The sequence below is a fragment of the Emydura macquarii genome, unplaced genomic scaffold (assembly GCF_026122565.2).
Source record: "Emydura macquarii macquarii isolate MOO-44397 ecotype Brisbane River unplaced genomic scaffold, CSIRO-AGI_Emac_v2 contig_1790, whole genome shotgun sequence".
NCBI classification, from domain to species: Eukaryota; Metazoa; Chordata; order Testudines; family Chelidae; genus Emydura; species Emydura macquarii.
This window is the reverse complement of record NW_027131927.1, coordinates 1,887,211-1,905,908: the sequence shown is the minus strand read 5'-3', so window position 1 is coordinate 1,905,908 and position 18,698 is coordinate 1,887,211. Positions and strand designations below refer to the sequence as shown.

At 61.4% G+C, this 18,698-nt stretch overlaps 2 protein-coding genes across 2 annotated transcripts; one reads left to right on the top strand and one right to left on the bottom strand.

Moving 5' to 3' along the window:
* Positions 1 to 1,030: 1,030 nt before the first annotated feature.
* On the bottom strand, positions 1,031 to 7,720 carry KCNK6 (potassium two pore domain channel subfamily K member 6). The gene is made up of 3 exons (XM_067556574.1): positions 6,866 to 7,720; positions 2,949 to 3,344; positions 1,031 to 2,205 (listed from the first exon to the last, which is right to left on the bottom strand). The coding sequence occupies exons 1-3, from the start codon at positions 7,173 to 7,175 to the stop codon at positions 1,967 to 1,969; spliced, it is 945 nt and encodes a 314-aa protein (XP_067412675.1). The 5' UTR covers positions 7,176 to 7,720; the 3' UTR covers positions 1,031 to 1,966.
* A 5,161-nt stretch (positions 7,721 to 12,881) lies between these two features.
* On the top strand, positions 12,882 to 18,435 carry YIF1B (Yip1 interacting factor homolog B, membrane trafficking protein). The gene is made up of 8 exons (XM_067556575.1): positions 12,882 to 12,957; positions 13,467 to 13,696; positions 13,926 to 14,030; positions 14,684 to 14,762; positions 15,690 to 15,747; positions 16,386 to 16,541; positions 17,004 to 17,097; positions 17,360 to 18,435. The coding sequence occupies exons 1-8, from the start codon at positions 12,918 to 12,920 to the stop codon at positions 17,513 to 17,515; spliced, it is 918 nt and encodes a 305-aa protein (XP_067412676.1). The 5' UTR covers positions 12,882 to 12,917; the 3' UTR covers positions 17,516 to 18,435.
* Positions 18,436 to 18,698: the final 263 nt, after the last annotated feature.

The following is an 18,698-nucleotide window of genomic DNA, read 5'->3' as shown; positions in this document are numbered from 1 at the left end:
ACACTCCCCCCCACACACACACCAGGGACCCGGCAGCTACGTGGCCCAGAGCCCTCCAGGGGTGGCAGCTCAGGCGTCCCTTTTACCAGGGGTGGGATTAGAATGGGAGGGCTTCTACCACCACCGCCGGATGGGGGGGGGGTGGAGGGAGCCAGGACGCCTGGGTTCTCTCATGACCTGTGGGAGGGGGTTGGGTCTAGCAGGGTAGGTTGGGGGGCAAGGGAGCCAGGATTCCTGGGCTGGATTGCTGGCTCGACCCTGGCCTTGAGTGCCTCACCCAGGGTGCGACGGACCAGTGCGGGGTGGGCAAGACAGAGGGCTCGATTCCACACCACCATCGCTTTCCAGCCATGTTTTATTCAGACTCGGCGCCTAGCACCCCAGCTGTGCCCGGCGCCCTGGGACCCCACCCCTGCAGCCAGGAGCAGCTGGCACAGACGGGCCAGCCTGGGGCGGGCACTCCACGGGTCGAGTGCTTTAGCCAAGGACACTGAGGTGGTTGCGCCACATCCCACCCCACCCAGCTGACCCCTGCATGGGGTGGGGGGGCAAATGGGCCTCCTCCCACCCCAGAACAGAGCCACGGCTGGCCCGAGGCAGGATCCTCCCCGTGCGGCGCCAGGCAAAACCCGCATGACTGTTCAAAGCGGCTCATTAAAACGTTTGTATAAAATGTCTGCTGGTAGCGTCCCCTCACCTTTCATTGCCCACCCATGCCCCAGCTGCAGGGAGACCCCCAGGACCCACCCCCCCGGACATGACAGCAGGGACAGAGGCTAGGGGCTGGGCGGGTGGAAGAGGGTAGGCGAAGACAGGCAGTGCCGCCAGCTGTGCAGGGATATGGAGTAGCTGCCCTCCCATCACAGCTGCTCCCATCCCCCCCGCATGAGGGATGGGACACTCAGCCCCCCAACCCACCACAGCTCAGCCCCCCACTTTACTGGGCAGAGCCAGAGCCCCAGTGAGCCTTCGGGCGAGAACAGCACCTTGCTCTGCTGGTGGTGGGCCGGGGGGTGGGGGGGGGGAGGAACAAGGACAGATTCTCCCAAGCCCTAGCTGGCAACTGGTGCAGGCTCCTGGACTCACCAGCAGGGGGCGTCCTGCACAAGCACTTCCAACACAGCAGGGCAATCCAAGCAGCCCTCGGGGGGAGGGGGTCCTTCAGGCCATCCCCCCACCCCCGCACCCCAAAATCCCCTCTCCTGCCAAAGCTCCAGAAAGTCACCACTGCGCTGCAGGCACCAAAGGGCCCTGCTGGGGGCAGCGGGGCATTTTCCCGTTCCCAGGGCTGGGGTCTCTGCGCTGGCTGCACAGAGGTAGCTGGACTCCCCAGGGAAAGGGGGTTTTTCTCCCCCATACAGATGCCTCATGAGATGTTGCCCATTGCAGGGGGCACTGGAGGCAGGACCCCCTGCCCCGGGCTCTGGGGAAGGGGGGGGCTTAGAGCTGGTGGGGTTGGAGACTGCAGCCTCCAGGCACCATGGGTGTGATGGGGGGGAGGGGTAAAGGGCTTTGCCCCCCCACTGCAAGCCTCAGATGCAAAATATGCCCCCCCCCCCCCAATGCCTAGCACATTGCCTTCACCCCCCTGTGTCAGACAGAAGCTGCAGCTCCGTGGGGCGCTGTCCCCGGCTGGGTCCCACACAGCCGGCTCCGTGGCCAGGTGACACTGGTGTGACGTGCATTCGGTGGGATCCGGGCTCTGTATAACAGGGCAGGTCCCGGCCGCCAGGTCCGTCCAAGGAATAAAACACGGCGAATGGCAGCTTGAACCAGGGACGTGCTTATTAAAACCCAGCTTGACACGTGCCAGAACCCCCAGTTCATCCCGCTGCCTGGGCACAAGCCAGTGCCTGCTGCAGATGAATCCACGGTCCCTGCGGGGAGCTGATCTGAAAGCGGGGCCCCCTCTGCAGCCCAGCTCCCCGCCCCAGCCCAGAGCAGGAACTGCGGGGCAGGGCTGGCGCTATCTGCTGATGGAGGAGTAGTTGGCGTGGCCGCTGGTGTTGAGTTGGGCTCTGGCAGGCGGCAGCTTGTCCTCCTGGGCCTCCTCTGCTGGCGGCTCCTGGGGCTCCAGGATGGGCTCCTGGTCCTGGTGGCGATCGGCTGGCAGCAGGATGAGGTTGGTGAGGCCATGCAGGTCGGCCACCTTGTGGAAGGTCTGTAGGACCAGCAGCACGGCCATGAGCCCCAGCAGAAGGTACACTGGGGGAAGAGAGCAAGGGGGCGTCAGCCGCCAAGGAGCCTGGTGTGTTGCTCTCCCTCTGTGCCTGCGAAACACACCACCCGGCCGGGCCAGGGCCTACCGCACAGCTGGGACAGACCAACAACAAGGGCGCTCACCCAGGAAGGAGTGGAACCCAGGAGTCCTGGCTCCCAACCCCACTTCCCTCCCCACCCCCAACCACCAGACCCCACTCCCTGCCCAGAGCTGGGGATAGAACCCAGGCATCCTGGTTCCCTGACCCTCTCTCTAACCCACAATCCCCTCCCAGAGCTGGGGATAGAACCCAGGAGTCCTCGCTGCCAACCCCATCCCCACACCCACACACACACACACACACTCTCTCTCTCTCTCTCTCTCTCTCTCTCTCACCCAGAAACCCCACTCCCTGCCCAGAGCTGGAGATAGAACCCAGGACTCCTGGCTCCCAGATTCCCTGCTCTCACCACTAGATCCCACTCCCTGCCCAGAGCTGGGACAGAACCCAGGGTCCTAACTCCCAGCCCCAGCGGCTGTAACCCACCGAACTCCAGTGCCTGCTCGGCTGCATTCAGGACGTAGCTGCGACACCCATGAGACACCCGCTTGGCTGGCTTGAAATAACCAACAGACACAACAGACCCTGCACCAATGTCTCCCCTCCCCCCACCCAGCAGTACCTGCCCTCCTAGATGCCCCCAGCATATACCCCACCATCAGGGGCACCTCCCAGCCCGCTGCTCACCAGTGACCGAGACCTTGTAGAGCGCCCGCAGCTTCTGGCCAGGCTGCTCGCCCGGGACGTAGTCCCCGAGGCCGATGGTGCAGAGCGAGATGAAGCAGAAGTAGAAGGCGTCCAGATAGCTCCAAGTATCCTCCAAGGCGTTGAAGATGGCGGCCGGCAGCAGGAAGAAGACGACCAGCACGGCCAGCAGCAGCACCACCAAATGGGCCCGGGACAGCGCCTGGTGGCCGTACCCGTACCGCAGCTGCAGGTAGTCGAGGGGCCGGTAGGTGAAGACCCGCGCCAGGCGCTGCACGGTGGCCGTCAGCACCAGCATGGTGAAGGGCACGCCCAGCAGGGCGTAGAAGATGCAGAAGGCCTTGCCCGAATCTGAGAGCGGCGTGGTGTACCCATAGCCTGGAAGGGGAGACACGGGGTGGAGATGCATGTTACCACCACACGTGTGTGTGTGTTGGGGGGGGGTGTCCTCCCCATGGGCAAATGAGGCACAAAGAGACGGGACCTTGCTTGGAGAACCCAGGAGTCCTGGCTTCCAGCCTGTCCGCTTTAGCCACTAGGCTGCACTCCCCTCTCAGAGCCAAGTGGAGAACCCAGCCCAGCCATGCCCCGTGACGCTCCTGGCTCAGTCCAGCAGACCCCAGTCTCCCTTACCCCCCCCCCCACCCGCCCCCTCGTTCACTTGAAGAGACCTGTCCCTCCACCCGGCCTCCGTGTGAGGCTGTCTCCGGGAAGGGCTCCAGCGCGGGGAGCCAGGTAATGAGATTTCACGGCCAGGCGGGTTCTAAGCCGGGCAATCAGGTGGCCGCTGGGGTCTGTGAAAGGCTCCATTGTGTGGGGAGGGTGCACCGCTAATCTGGAGCAAAGCCGGCAGCCAGCGGGGGCTGCACAGGACATAGGCACGGGGACTCCTTCATGGGAGGCAGTCGCAGGGGCCCAGTTACTGTTTTACAGTAGCATCCAGAGCCTCCTCAGGGATCTAGTGACACCCCCACATCAACCTCCCATGGCTGGGTCATATACCAGGATAACAGCCTTCTACTGCAGCCAGTCAATGGAGCTCCTGGGCTCCAAGCGCACCACGAGGGTGACGGTGCAGCTGTCGCCCCCACCCGAACAACAGTCACAGTTTCCCCGGTACGGCAGGACTGGCCCCGCATCCCCTGTCATGACTGCATCCCAGGCCTTTCCTACCCCAGGGATCGGCCCCAATCTGCCACACCCCCCCACCTCAGGGGCAGACGGGGTGCAGTGCTCCAGCCAGGCTTTGCAGCCCTGCCAGACGCTGGCCCCTCTGCCCATCCGTGCTGGGCCCAGGGCCGACCCCCTGCACTAACAAGACCAGAATGGTAGAAGCACCAAGGAGAATCCCATTGTGATGGGGAGTGGGGGGTGGGCTGGACCAGGTCAGTGTGGAGAGGCTCCCTTCCCTCCACCCGGGTCAGAGCTGATGCCCAAGTTCCCAGCTGGCCCTGTGATGTCAGGTGGGGCACAGCCCCATCCCAGCCTCTCTGCCCTGGCAGGGTGGGCAGAGTTCTTTCACCCCCACACTGGCCTCCTGACCCAGAGGACATCAATCCCCCCTTCCCCCATCTGCAAAGAACAACGTGTTCCCTGCCTCTGGCCAGGCCAGGCTGTGGGCAGAGGGAAGCGAGCAGTGAGTTGCCAGACCGGACAGCGGCCCAGACCCAGGGTATTCCGTGGCAAAGCCCCTGGGTGCTGGGCCCCACATGCTGCCCCCTCTGTGTGTGGCGTCACCGCCAGGCCCTGGTAACACACACACGCCCTGGGCCTGGCAGGCAGCAAAACTCCCTGGCTGGGCGCCAGCTCCGGGCAGGTCCGGGACGCCCAGGCCCAGGGGAGAGGCACCTGTGCCAACTCATCTCCGGGTTAACCCCCTCCCTGCCAGGGCTCGGCCCACAACCACGGGTGCAGGCGTGGGGAAAGAGATGGTGTCTGGGCACTACTCCGGAGCCCCGGGCCGGCTACAGGGCAGGGAGCTAGGCCTGCTGGCTATGAACAGTCATCACTGTATGTCACGAGCATGGCAGTGCTCAGCGAGGTGGGGACCCGCTCTCCCCTCATGGCTAGCCAGAAACCTACTGGTTCAGTATTTCTAACCACATGTGGGGCCAGCCACTACTTCCCACCCTGCCCCCTGGGGAGCCAGCAGGACCACTCAGACCTATGAGTCACGTCAGTCATAGGCAGCTGTGGAGACCCTTTGGGTGCTGTGTGGGCTCGTGAATTAGTTCAGGGAGCCAGGACTCCTGGGTTCCAGCCCCAGCACTGTCAGGAGAGGGGGGCCTGGTGGTTAGAGCAGGGCAGCTGGGAGCCAGGACTCCTGGGTTTTATCTCCAGCTTGGGGGGTGAGGGGGGGCATCTAGTGGGTAGAGCAGTGGGGGCTGGGAGCCGGGACTCCTGGGTCTCAGATCAGGGGAAGGGGCCGGGCAGCGGAGCAGGGATTCTGGCTGTATCCTGGCTAAACCTAGCTATAATCAGCACCCACATGCCCTGAGAACAAAGCCCACGCCTGGGCCTGCCGACCGGAGAGCTGAATCCAAAGTCTGTCAGAGGCAACAGGCCTGATCTCTGCTCAGCTGGCTGCCAGCAAGGAGTAACTTCTCTGAACCGGGTGCAGGAAGACTCCCTTGCCCAGGGCTCCCACTCTGGCAGCTTTGCTGAGGGGACGGCATCGCGTGAGCCAGACTGCAACAGCAGCCAAGGGAGCTTAGTCAGCAGGCAAAGCGCCTCTTTCCCATCCCATGTAACTCCAAGGCCCAGCAGACGCTGTGGAGAAAGGGCCTCTGTGTTACAGCTGTCCCCGCCCAACCACCTGGGCCAAGGCAGAGCTCGGCCCTGGGACATCCCAACCCCCTCCCGCCCGGCCCCCCAGCAAAACCCCATAGACCAAACCCCAGCTCTGACCCAGCACAGACCTCCCTAGCTCCCATCCCCCCACAGAGCAGGACAAGGGGCACAACACGCCCCACGGCCAAACGCCCTGCTGAGGCACCGTTGGGAGCAAACACACTCCAACCATAGGCCCCATGTGGCCGGAGACCAGGGACCAGGGACCCGCTGTGGGCAGGGGCCTCGTGGTGCGAATCTGAGGCAGGATCAGGGCCAGCAACCGGGTAGGGGCCAGTGGCTCCTGGAGTGGCGGGGGAGGGGGAAGGGGGATGTGTTAACAGGGGAGGGGGCTGTCTTATGGGGGGAGGGGGGACTGTGTCAAGTCATAGGGGGAGGGGTGGGGGGCTGTGTTACCCGGGGACGGGGGCTATGTCGATAAAGGGGAGGGGGGGGGGCTGTGCTACGCGAGGGGGGGGAGGGGAGGAGGCTGGAGTTCAGACACTTTCTCTCCCACACTTGAAAAACTTTTTGAAAGTTTCTCCTGCCGGCCCGGCCCGGCCCGAGGAGAGGAGGGGAGGGGAGGGGAGGGGGGGGCACATCTGTCCGGAACAGCTCCTCCAGCCCGTGCTTGCCCGGGCGCAGCGAGTGAAAGGTCAGGACGCTGCCCCCGCAGGAACCAAAACGTTTTTTGTGTCCCCCCCCCCGGCCTCCCCCCGCCCACTCCCAGGGCGCTGCTGGATTTGCAAACTCCAAACCAAGCACGAGATTGGCCCCGGGTGCTTTAGTCCCTTTGGGAACAGCTCGGGTGTGGTGGTGGTGGTGGGGGGGGGGGGTTAAAATCCCTGGGGCCCCCTTGGGGATGGGCGCAATAGGCTGGGAGACGCTGGGGACACCTCACTCCTGGGGGCAGGGGGCGGTGCAATCTTTGGAGGGGCTGCGCCCCGGGGGAGGAGAGGGGGGGGGGTCCAGTGCCCGGTCCCCGCGCGTGGTGCTGGGGCAGGGGACGCGCCCCCGGCCAGAGGAAGGCGGGCGGGCGGCGTGGGGGGGGGGCCCGGCCAGGCGCTTACCCACGGTGGTGACCAGGGTGCTGGAGAAGAAAAAGGAGGAGGCGAAGTCCCAGTTGGAGGCGCCGGCCGAGCCGTTCCGCAGCACCGACACCCCGTAGCGGTTGGCGCTCAGCACCCGCTCCAGGAAGCGCTCCAGCGCGCTGTCGTTCAGGCAGGGGCTGGCCCGCAGGAAGTCCGCCTTGAGTTTGCGGAGCTCGGCCCGCAGCCGGCTCTCGTAGGGCCGCTCGATGGAGGAGACGATGAGCGCGCCCAGCAGCAGGTAGCCCAGGTAGCCCAGCAGGAAGAGGCCCAGCAGGGCGCAGCGGTTCATGGCACGGCCGGAGCCCGGTGCGCCCAGGGCGCGGGCAGGGGAACGCGGTGCCCGGAGCGAGGGGAGAGCCAGACCCCCCCCCGCCTGGGGGAGGAGAGGGCGGGGAAGGATCCGGGGGTCCCCTGGCGCCCTGGGCAGAGCCCTCGCTCGATGCGCCCCCAGGGAACTGGGGGGGGGGGACGACCCGGAGCCCCTTGGCCGCGCCTCGCCTCCCGGTTACGTGGCCCCGCTGCTGCCGCCCGGCTCCCCGGACTGCGAGCGCCGAGCCCAGCCCCGAACTCGCTCTGCCCCCTTCGCTCCTCGCGGCGCGCGGCGCAGCACAGCGGCCCCTGCAGCCCAGCCCCGGCCAAGGCAGGCGACTTGTCAGCGGCCGGCGGCGGCGCCGAGGCGGCTTCTTGTTCTTAGTCTGGGGACAAGCCCCCGCCCAGAGGAGGGGCTGGGTCACGGGGGCCCTTCCCGCTCCTCCGCGGGGCCGGACCCCAGGGGATTCCCCGGAGCTGAAGCTCAGGCTCCGGCGCACCTGGTTCCAGGGCCACGAGCCTCGTCCTGGCCTGCAAGAGGGGGGAGGAGGTGTCCTGTTCCTCTCCGGCTCCTCTCCTACGGGGATCTCAAAGCGCTTCACAAACAACGGACCAAGCCTCCCATCCCCCCTCGGAAAGAGCTCACTACTGTTCCTATTCCACAGCTGGAGAAACTGAGGCCCGAGGGAAGGGATTTGTCCAAGGATGGAATCAGGAGCAGAGCTGGGAATAGAACCCAGGAATCATTCCTGACTCTGGCTCTGAGCACTAGGCCCCACTCCCCTCCCACTGGTAAAAGAGTCTGAAGCCTTCTAAACACCGCTCTGGTGTCTGGCCTGGGGTGGGAGAATTAATCAAGTTATATGGGCTTTAACACAGACTCCTGCACACACAAATGCTGGGGTGCATTGGGACTGGACGCACACACGCCTGGGATGCTTCGGGCTGATCTAACACACACATAGACGCAAACGCCCCTCCAAGGTGTCTTGGGCTGGACACACACATACGGGTGCCTTGGGCTGGACACACATACACATGCCCGGCAACCAGCATGCCTTGCACTAGACACACACACACACACACACACACACCCTGACCCCTCACCTGGTCTGTTCAATTAGCCTTGAACAATGGAATCTCTGTCTAACTGGACAGGACTTGTTCTCTTGTGAGAGTAACTATTTAATGGGTGACATTAGCTCTTCTGACCCCTCCACCTCCCTCCCCCGCTGACAGCATGTCACTGTGATTCAGCACCGTGTCTCTGCCCCACTAGGGATTGCACCCCAGAGCAGTTGCGGTTTGTTGCGAATCAGATCTCACCTCTTTGTGGGCAGCTCAGGGGTCACCCCAGGGCAGGGGCAGTGGTACCCTCGGACTCATCATCCACCACTGGTTCCCTGACCCGCGCAGTCTGGGACCTGGCTCTGCCCTCCCATGCACCAGGGTAAATTGGAAGCAGCTGAGATCACTGAAATTACACTGGGGCAAAACTGGTGCAAGTGGATGGAGAATTCAGCCTTGGGTGTCCTCCATGTCCTGGTTTACCCCCTTTCCCCTCCCTCCATCCTCTCAGGCTGCTGGGCCGGGGGTGGGGGGGGCCTAGGCAGGGCCACTCTGCTCTAGCACCCTTGTTGTGAGGTGGAGTGAACCATGCCCCACAGATAACAGTGTTCCTGGCCTGGGGTCACTAGCTGAGCCAGGCCAGGCCAACAGGTGCAAAGCGAACCCAGCCATTAGGGCAGCCCAGCCCAGCCCCGGGGACAAGGATTTTGCCTGTGGCTCAGGAAACTGTTCTGGCAGGAGGGGCAGCATGGAAGAGGAGCGAGCCAAGGCCAGTAGGGCAGAGGGCCTGGCAGGGGCTAGAAGGGGAGAGAGGTAAAGAAGGGAAGCTTGCCCTGGGGTGCATGTGTATCCCAGCAGTGCCATGAAGGCCTATCCCCTGGCCCCCCAGCCGCGGTGACGCTACAGCCTCCCACATACGGGGTTGAGTTTTTCATAGCAGCCTAAGGATCCAGTGCCCAATTCCCAGCCCCCAGGCGGCTTTGAAAATTCCAGTCCAAAGTTATTGTTTGAACATAACACGCAGAGGAACCAACTCGACCTGAGGGGAAGGAGGGATGAGGGCCAGGGAAAGCAGGGGCAGCGCTCGACCCTCTGCCATCGGCCGGTCGCACTGAAGACGCGGCTGTGGAAATTGCTCCATCTGGGCCAAACTGAGCCACCTACCAGGAAAGTCCAGTTTGGGCAGCCCTTGTAACTAACTAACTATCCCGGACCAGCAGCAGCTCCTTGCATTCTGTCCATCCTGTGGGGCCCCCAGGGGTGGCATGACCGGGAGGGGGAGGCCCCTGACTGAGCTTTATGGGAATTCACATGACCTGAGACTCAGAATGGAGGGTGGCGCCTGGTTAGAGTCTAGTCCTTTCATGGAGGTGCAACCCCCCCCCTTGCATCACAAAGATCTCGCTAAGTGGTGGGCGGAGAGCGAATGGGCAATCATTGGGCTCATTATCCCCTGCAGGGGGGCAATGGGGTCACGGGGTGCTGCTGTCTGGCTCCTACCTAGCTGGGTTGTGACATGGCCCAGCAGATGGGTGACAGACCGTGTGCCTCACAGTTCTCCGTGCACAGCCTGTTTCATCACAGGGGCTTGCCAGTTGCAGTGCTGGGTTGCATGCTATTAAAAACCATGTTCCAGCTTGTGCTGATGGAGCATGAACTGCAGCGTACTAGCAGCTGGCCCACATACCAAATTCATCCCAGTTTAGCTGAGAGCTGGACTGGTCTACACTAGAAAATTAGATCGACCCAGTTACATCACTCAGGGGTGTGAGCTAAACACAGTTAAACCGACCTGACGTGGAGAATTGTCCCATGAACCTAGCTACTGCCTCCGGGGAGGTGGTTTACAGCGACAGGAGAACCTCTCCCATGGGCATAGGTAGTGCCTTCCCTGGAGCGCTACGTAGCCTTTTAAGTGTAGACAAGCCCTAAGTGCAGACAGGGCAGTGGGCTTTAGTATGTGTTAAACTGGGCCATTGTATTAAAAACAGGGAGCTGGAGTGCCGTCATAAGGCACTACTCTGTGCAGAGGAGCTGGTTAGCTGGTTTTTCTATGCCCCGTTGAGTTTCCCCCATTACTGTGCTCTCTGAGGCCCTGGAGATGGATTGGCTGCAAACATTCCCACTGCAATTTGGCCTTTCAGCATATTTCCCTTCAGAAGCTGCTTTCCAGGAAACAATGTTAAGATAAACAGCTGAAGCAGCATCACACAGGACACCTCCCCCCATTCAATTCCCCCTCCCTGAGAGGCTCCTTGAAATGCTGATAGTCCTATGACTGGAGCAGAGAGGGAATAGAGGTGAGATAGCCTGCAAAGTTTTGCAATTAAGGTCAGAAATGGGCATTAAATGACCTGTGTTTACCGGGCTGGGGGGCAGTTACTCAGCACTTAAATAAATGTTAATTCCCAAATGATAGGTTCCCCACAGCCGCCACCCGACTCTGGAGTCACAAGTTAAGTACTGTTCCTACCAAAAATGGGTGATTGAAGCTCAGGTAAATGTTGAGTTTTCAGTTTGTGACTCATTATTTTAAGTTTCCTCTTTTTAAAAAAGAGGAACCTGTAACCCCCCTAAAACCCACTGTAGCGGAGCCCCTTGTAGCCTAGAATTAGGAGGAACTTCCCCTGTGGGTGAGGTGTTGCAGAATGGCTTACTGCAGGCATTCTCACATCTTCCAATTTCCTCTGGACTCACAGCAATTGATACCAGCCTCTGCTGGAGAAGGGCTGCTGGGCTAGGTAGGCCCAGGCCTGACCCAATCTGGCAGTTCCTATGAGAAGGGAGGAAACACCTTGTATCACCACAGTGCTGAATATTGGACCCAGTCTGATATTTTCAAGCAGCACCAGATCAGTGGCTGTCTGGCACCTTTGCCTGTCTTCCCTGCTCCTGGGGCTCAGAGGAACCCATTTCAATCCCCTCTAACTAGGAGTTTGTGTGTATAATGCAGGCGGAACCAAGGTGCTGTGTGCTGTCCAGACACGCAGCCTGCACAAACACCGGGTCTCAACTTGCAGTGCTCCTGCTTGACCCAAAAGCCAGAACTCAGTGAGTCTCAGCATGTTACACTCCATCCTGATCTGAGGGCTGTGGCCTGTGTGGACACGCCAGTCCCAGCATGCCTTGCTCCGTGGTTGGCCGTGTGCCATGGCCATTGGACACGCCAATCCCAGCATGCCTTGTTCCAGGGTGGGCCAAGCACCATGGCCTATGAATACACCAGCCCCAGCATGCCTTGCTCCGTGACTTGCCGTGTGCCATGGCCATTGGACACGCCAGTCCCAGCATGCCTTGTTCTAGGGTGGGCCGAGCACCATGGACTGTGAATACACTAGCCCCAGCATGCCTTGCTCCGTGAGTTGCCGTGTGCCATGGCCATTGGACACATTAGCCCCAGCATGCCTTGCTCCATGATTGGCCATGTGCCATGGCCATTGGACCCGCCAGTCCCAGCATGCCTTGTTCTAGGGTGGGCCGAGCACCATGGCCTATGAATACAGCAGCCCCAGCATGCCTTGCTCCGTGAGTTGCCGTGTGTCAGGGCCATTGGACACACCAGCCCCAGCATGCCTTGCTCCATGTTTGGCCATGTGCCATGGCCATTGGACACACCAGCTCCAGCATGTCTTGCTCTGTGATTGGCCGTGTGCTGTGACCATTGGAAACACCAGCCCCAGCATGCCTTACTCCATGATTGGCCGTGTGCCATGGCCATTGGACACGCCTGCCCCAGCATGCCTTGCTCCATGATTGGCTGAGCTCTGAGGCTGCACGCTCAGGGGCTACGCTGTGGGATGCGAGGGCTTGTAGGCTCTGGGGAAGGAGGGTGCTCTGCAGCTCACTGTGGCTCTTTCGCCTCAGGGGAGGCCTTCAGCCCAATGGCCCCCGGTGGGCCCCATTCCGCAGGGCCTGGTTGAGATGCCGGGCTGGGAGCGTGATCCAGCCCCAGACCTTCAGGGGTGGGGAACTGATGGGCCTGGGCCTACAGAACTGGGAAAAGCCTGAGGTAGAGTAACTAGCCGCCATTTTGGAAAAGGGCAGAGCAGGGGGCTTGCAACCATGTGACTTCTCTGCAGTCACCACCTTGGGCTGGGAGAGAGATGCACTTCCGGTCAAGGGACAATCACGCATAAACCTGTGGTTTTTCAGAATCTTCTCGCTGTTTTTTTTTTTTTTTTTTGGTCATAGGGAACCAGAAGGTAAAATTCCGCCATTTTACCAGATAACCGGAAGTTAAAATACGCCATGTTTGTTCAGGGAACAGGAAGTTTGAAATCCGACATTTTGACTGAGGGCAAACGGGAACGGAAATTCCTTGTCATCCATGTTTGTTCAGGGTGTGGGTTGGGGCTTGCTTTGCCTTCTTTTCCGACGTGCCCTCGCGCTTGTCTCTGTGACGTTCTGGCGTCCCTCGTTGTCCAACGCACGCGCCGCGCCACGACTTCTGCGCGCCGGGCAACGGGCCCCGCCTCCTGTCGCCCAGTCACGTGAGTTACGTGATGCCTCTGCGCGACGAGCAAGTGACGGGGTGCGGCACGCGCGCTGATTGGCTGCCCTTCTCCGAGTGGTCTGTTGGCCCCGAGGGGGCGGGGCTTCCATTAAAGCGGCAGTGGGGGGGGCTGGACCGGTCTCTAGAGCCCGGCGGAGCAGCATGAACCCGGACAGCGGCCCTGGCGGGGGGCTGCGGCAGCGTTAGTGCGGGGGGGTGGGGCCAGGTCTGTGGGGGGAGGGGTCTGGGGTGCCGGGTGGTGGGGCTGAGGGGGAGATGTGGGTGGGGCCAGGGCTGTCGGGGGAGGGGTGGTGGGGGTCGGGGGTGCGGAGGGGTGGGGCTGAGGGGGGCGATGTGGGGGTGGGCCAGGGCTGTCGGGGTGGGGATCGGGGGTCCGAGGCTAAGGGGGGAGATGTGGGGCGGTGGGGCTGAGGGGGGAGATATAGGGGTGGGGCTGTCGGGGGAGGGGTGGTGGGGATTGGGGGTGCGGAGGGGTGGGGCTGAGGGGGGAGATGTGGGGGGGTGGGGGTCGGTGGGGCTGAGGGGGGAGATGCAGAGCTATGGTCTGTCTGGGATGGGTTGAGGCCCCAGGCCGTGGCTATGTCTTTGCAGGGGCCGCTGGCGGTTGCTGCCCCAGCCTGCTCTGTGCCCCCTGGTGGGGTGGGGTGAGGTGGGGGGCGTCTCTACTCATCTGCTCTCTCCTTCCCGCAGCCTCCAAGCGCCGGGTACCGGCCGCCTCCCCCAGCATGGCAGATCCTCACCAGCTCTTCGATGACACCAGCTCCAGCGCCACCCCCCTGGGCAGGGGCTATGCTGCCCAGCAGTCCCCCGCTGTGGGCTACCCCGCACAAGGCTCCTTCCTGGCCGAGCCCGTGTCCAACTTCGCCATGGCTTATGGCAGCACCCTGGCCAGCCAGGGCAAGGAGATTGTGGACAAGAATGTGAGTGTGGGGCTGGGAGAAGGGATCTGGGGGAGACGTCCCCATCCCACAGCACAGCCTCCAGTTCATCCTGTCACTGGGATAGAGGACCCAGGGCCTGTTTCGCTCTGACCCTGCCCTCTCCTTGTGATGCCCCCTGCTCTGCACTTATTGCTGTAATCCCTGGGCTCTGCCTTTCTCTGCGAGGCTTCCCCACCCCATGCCCTGAGCGTCTGTTCTTTCCTTGCAGATTGACCGCTTCATCCCCGTGACCAAGCTGAAATATTACTTTGCTGTGGACACCATCTATGTGGGCAGGAAGCTGGGGCTGCTCATGTTCCCGTTCATGCACCAGGTGAGCCCAGAAAGACTGAACCAGGCGTTGCTTGGTAATTGGGGATAGGGCCTCATTTGTCAGGAGCGTGTGGTGATGTGTCTTACAAAGGGCTCTTTGGCCTGGCAACTTTAAATGGAGGATTGAAGAGTCCAGGACACCACCCCCACCATCCAGCCACCTCCAAAATCTGCCGCTGGTTACAAGTGGGTGCAGCTGGCTCCTAAGTCTGACCCAATGCTAAATCCAGAGGGATGCCCTGCAATCACATACCTTCTGCACGCACAGGTTTGTGTGCGGAGTCCCCATCTATCCATGGAGCGGCTGGGCCTGTAGATCAGTCACTGATACGGGGAATACTCTCGAGATGCCGAGCCTGATTCCACTGCAGCCACTTACAACCATTTTGCTATAGTGTTTTACACCTACACAAGTGACTCTCCAGTGCAGGGCGATTGGCCCTGGTGTGCTGGCTCCTGGTCACTGAACATTTCACCGATGGATGCTCGCTTGGGTTTAACACTAATCTCTTACTGTGAGGCTGGTTTGTTGAGGACTGCAAGGTGAAGGCCACCATGCAGAGATTGCCCTCCCTCCCACGCCAGCTCGCCCCTCCTGGCTCTGTACAGCAGCTGGGGGTCTGTGGCTCCCCTAACAGGAGTGTCTCTTGGCAGGACTGGCAGGTGCGATACCAGCAGGACATGCCCGTAGCGCCACGCTTTGACATCAACGCCCCTGACCTCTACATTCCAGGTACCTCGCTGGGTAACAGAACGTGATCTGACTCGACCCCATGCAATGGGCAGGTCCTCGTCATTCCAGACTGAGGCTGTGTCCTGCAGATCCTAGCCATGCAAATTGCCATTGAAGCCAGTGAGACGGCAACACTGCGCCCCCAGTGTTAAGGCCTGACTTTTGGGAATGCTGAGCACCCATAGCTCCCCTTGACTCCATTTGGGGTGGTGAAATAAGGCCCTCTTTGAACTGTCTGCGTTCCCCTGAAAGTAGGGCTAGCCAGGGTACAACAGCTTAGGACACTGAATGCCAAGTGCTGTCACTTTGGGAAGGATGCACTGTCTTCATCCCTTGTGCTGTGTGTGAGTCCCTGCTTAAAGTGCAAAACTCGGCTCACCCTTCACCATGGAACCAGCTAGCGCTTGCCATCTCAGGGTGGTAGTTGAGGCTGCTGTCTGCTGCCAGCAGCTGTCCTGCAAGAATGCTTCTTATCGCCGCGTCCCCCCCTCCCCCCGCCGCTTTCATGGGGTGTTTGATAGTCGCACAGGTCACCTTGGATATAAATGGACCAATCACAAACTGAGTGGGCATGTGGAGGGGTTTCCTCTCTGAAACCCTCCCTGGTCTTCGAGGCCTTGTCTATGGGAGGGAGCTGACCAGCATAGCTGCAGTGGAGGAATTATTCTGCTCCAGCTAGGCCACGAACTCCTTGTGTGGACTCTGTTCTGGAATAAAGGCAGCTTTACTTGGAAGAATTACTCCTTCCCCGGTCTTCTGGTGTTGGGAGCCCTCTTGAGCCTGCTAGTAGCAGAGGTCAGCGTCTCAGCTGAGCCTTTGCAGGGGGATCTGTGCATTCCCTAGCATGTGGGTGGGTTGGGCCGATCCTGTCTCTGAGTAGGAGCGTTAACTCTGATACCTACCAGCTTGTCTCTTTTTCCTTCGCAGTCATGGCTTTCATCACGTACATACTGGTCGCTGGCTTAGCACTGGGAACCCAGAACAGGTGAGGAGGAGGAGGAGGATCACAAGATCTCCCCCGTCGGAGAATGGTTCTCTCCAAGCATTGGGGCGCAGCAGCCTCGTGCTGGGGTGGGTGGGTTTGTGTCGTCTCAAAGAAGCTTTTCCCCAGAGACTCCATGCCTGCTGCAGCCGGGACATGACTGAGCTTGTGGCTGAGGGGCAGACTGACCCATGTGAATGGAAGCTTGACCGGGGGGCAAAATTGTGGCACCTGCATCCTTTCCAGGAATTTTAATGGGTGTGGGGAACCCCAGCCTGAACCAACCCCACCTTCCCAGGTGCTTATGTGAAGGTGTCTCAGTTGGGAACATCATGGTCTTATTCCTAGAGGAGACAGTTGTGTGGTGGCACCTAGCCAGCGATGCAGGAACTTTGTGTCTGTGCCCAGGAAGGAGAGCATGGTGTCCTCCTGACCCTAGTGCTGGTGACTGGCATGTGGTTAAGCTCAGCTGATCGCAGGCTGCCCTGAATGCTGGGCAGCGGCTGCATGGGAAGAGCTGTAATTCCTGCTTCCAGCGCATAGCAAAGGGGGTGTTGGAACTGGAGGCTGCTAGTGCACCAGCCAAGTTGCTGTGTCCCAGTGGGTGCCCCTTGACCCGCCTAACCTCTGTGTGAATGCAGGTTTTCTCCCGACCTCCTGGGCCTACAAGCCAGCTCAGCCCTGGCCTGGCTGATCGTGGAGGTGCTGGCCATCTTGCTGAGCCTCTACCTGGTGACTGTGAACACAGACCTCACCACCATCGACCTCGTCGCCTTCTCGGGGTACAAGTATGTCGGGTGAGTGACACACGGGTAGGTGCAGCCCCTCGTGTCTTGCAAACCAGCTGGCCCCCTCCCCGGCCCGGAGCTGCAAGCACCTTGCTCAACTAGTGGGAGGCGAGCGGTCCTGCACTCACCTGGCTCGGGGAACACCCGCTGGGAGAGCGTGTTACGGCATCTGAGCTGCAGAGAGGCTGGGATCTCCTGGGAGCTCACCCCAGCACAGATCCCTGTTTCATGAAGTTGGTGCAAGGGGGACATGAACTGCGACCATCCATGTCTGGCAGCATGTCCCTCTTCCCCCCGTCCCCTGAGTTACCGGGCTGGGCGAGGGGTGGGGGGGGTCGGGCCTGTGTGCGCAGTGCAGCGCTGGGGCCCTGGGACGGGAGGGGGGCACCGGTTGTACGGCCGTGCTGCCGGCAGGCCTCTGCATGGTGCAGCACCCTCAGACCCACTCACCACCTACCTCTCCTGTGACAGGATGATTGTCGGCATCGTGTCCGGGCTGCTCTTCGGCAAGACCGGCTACTACCTGCTTCTGAGCTGGTGCTGCCTCACTATCTTCGTCTTCATGGTGAGGGCCGGCCGAGGCCTGGCCTGGGTGGGCTGGCAGGAGGGGGTTTTGCTACAGCTGTGGTTCTGGGGCAGGCGTTTGGGATCAGTCACTGGGTGGGAGGGTGTCGAGCTCTGGGGCCTGGCTACTGGATCGCGGGGCGTCTGTTGGGCTCTGGTCCTTGCTGGACTAGTGGGTGAGGACCGAGGCGGCAGCATGTGGCCAGTGCTCCAGGGCTGCTGCCTGCCAGGCCCCGCCCTAGCGCTCTCTCCCGTCTCCCCAGATCAGGACGCTGCGGCTGAAGATCCTGTCGGAGGCGGCAGCGGAGGGTGTACTGGTGCGGGGAGCCAAGAACCAGCTGCGCATGTATCTCACCATGGCCATCGCCGCCCTGCAGCCACTCTTCATGTACTGGCTGACCTTCCACCTCGTCAGGTGATGGGGTCTCCCTGCCCCCGCCTCCTCACTGGCCGGTTTCGGGCCAGGGAGCTTCAATCCTGGTCTGCTGTGCTCGCTTCTCCCGCCTCTGTCATTCCCGCCTGCTTCCCAGCCCCCACGCTCCCTGCCTGGGCCTATTCACAGCCACATGGCTGGCTGGCCTGTCGTGCTGCGCTAAACAAGGCCATGCCCGCTCCAGCTCACGCTGTGGTGACATCCTTGGCAGGGTTTGCTCTGCGGGGGGTGGATCTGGCGGGAGAAGGGGCAGGAGTCCAGACCAGGGGGCCAGGGCCAGGGCTACTTTAGGCTTCCCTCTCTGCTGCGTTTAGCCCTTGGGTAAGCCCTGCATTGTTTCTTTGTTTAATGATATCTACTAACCCCAGTGTGGGGTGTGGAGGGGAGGGCACCCCCCATTCCCATTAACTAGGGCGCTGCTGCCCTTGGGGTCTGTGGTTAGACAGATTCCCTTTGAATATTCAGTGTGACTCATCTCTGAGAACAGGACCAGCTTGGGCCATCAGAGGGGCGCTGCGCCAGCAGTGTCTGTATGGAGGGGAATGCTGTGTGAGGAGGAGATGGGTAAGGGCACCCCCCACCCTGCAATGCCTCCTCCTCTGGCAGCTGTTCCAGTGGTGCACTCAAGAACCCCCATGCTGGCATCTGCCTGGAGCTCCTTACAGGCCAGCACTGCCCGGTGGGGCTGGGCCGTCCCACGGGCCCCTTCTGCTGCCTCAGGGCTGCCCTGGTTCTGCAGAAGGCTGCTGTTGGTCGTGTGTCTGCAGCACCACCCTGTGTTCTCTCCCAGAGCCGGAGCCGCCCCCTACCCCAGGCTGGGCCGTGCCAGCCCAGCACTGCAGGGGCTGCTTTGTGGTTGTGGCCGTTCTGAAGAATAAGGTGCTTTTTTGTTAGTTTCTGTTAGTGCTGGAGGAGGGGAAGGGAGGGAGGATGACTGCTGGAGGCCAGGCCGGGGGCACAGGGAGCTGTGGCCAGTCTTACCTGACCTCTGCCTTCAGGCTGGTGCTATGTAGGTCCGAGTGCCCAGTCTACCCCCTCCTGCCCCTGGCCTGCCCCGCCCCAGTGTCGCTAGCCCCCCTTCCCCTGGGGGTGCATGTTAATGCATGTGCAGTGCTGCCTCTTGGTTGTTCAGTATTATTCTGCTGCTGTGGGGCGGGCAAGGCCAGGTC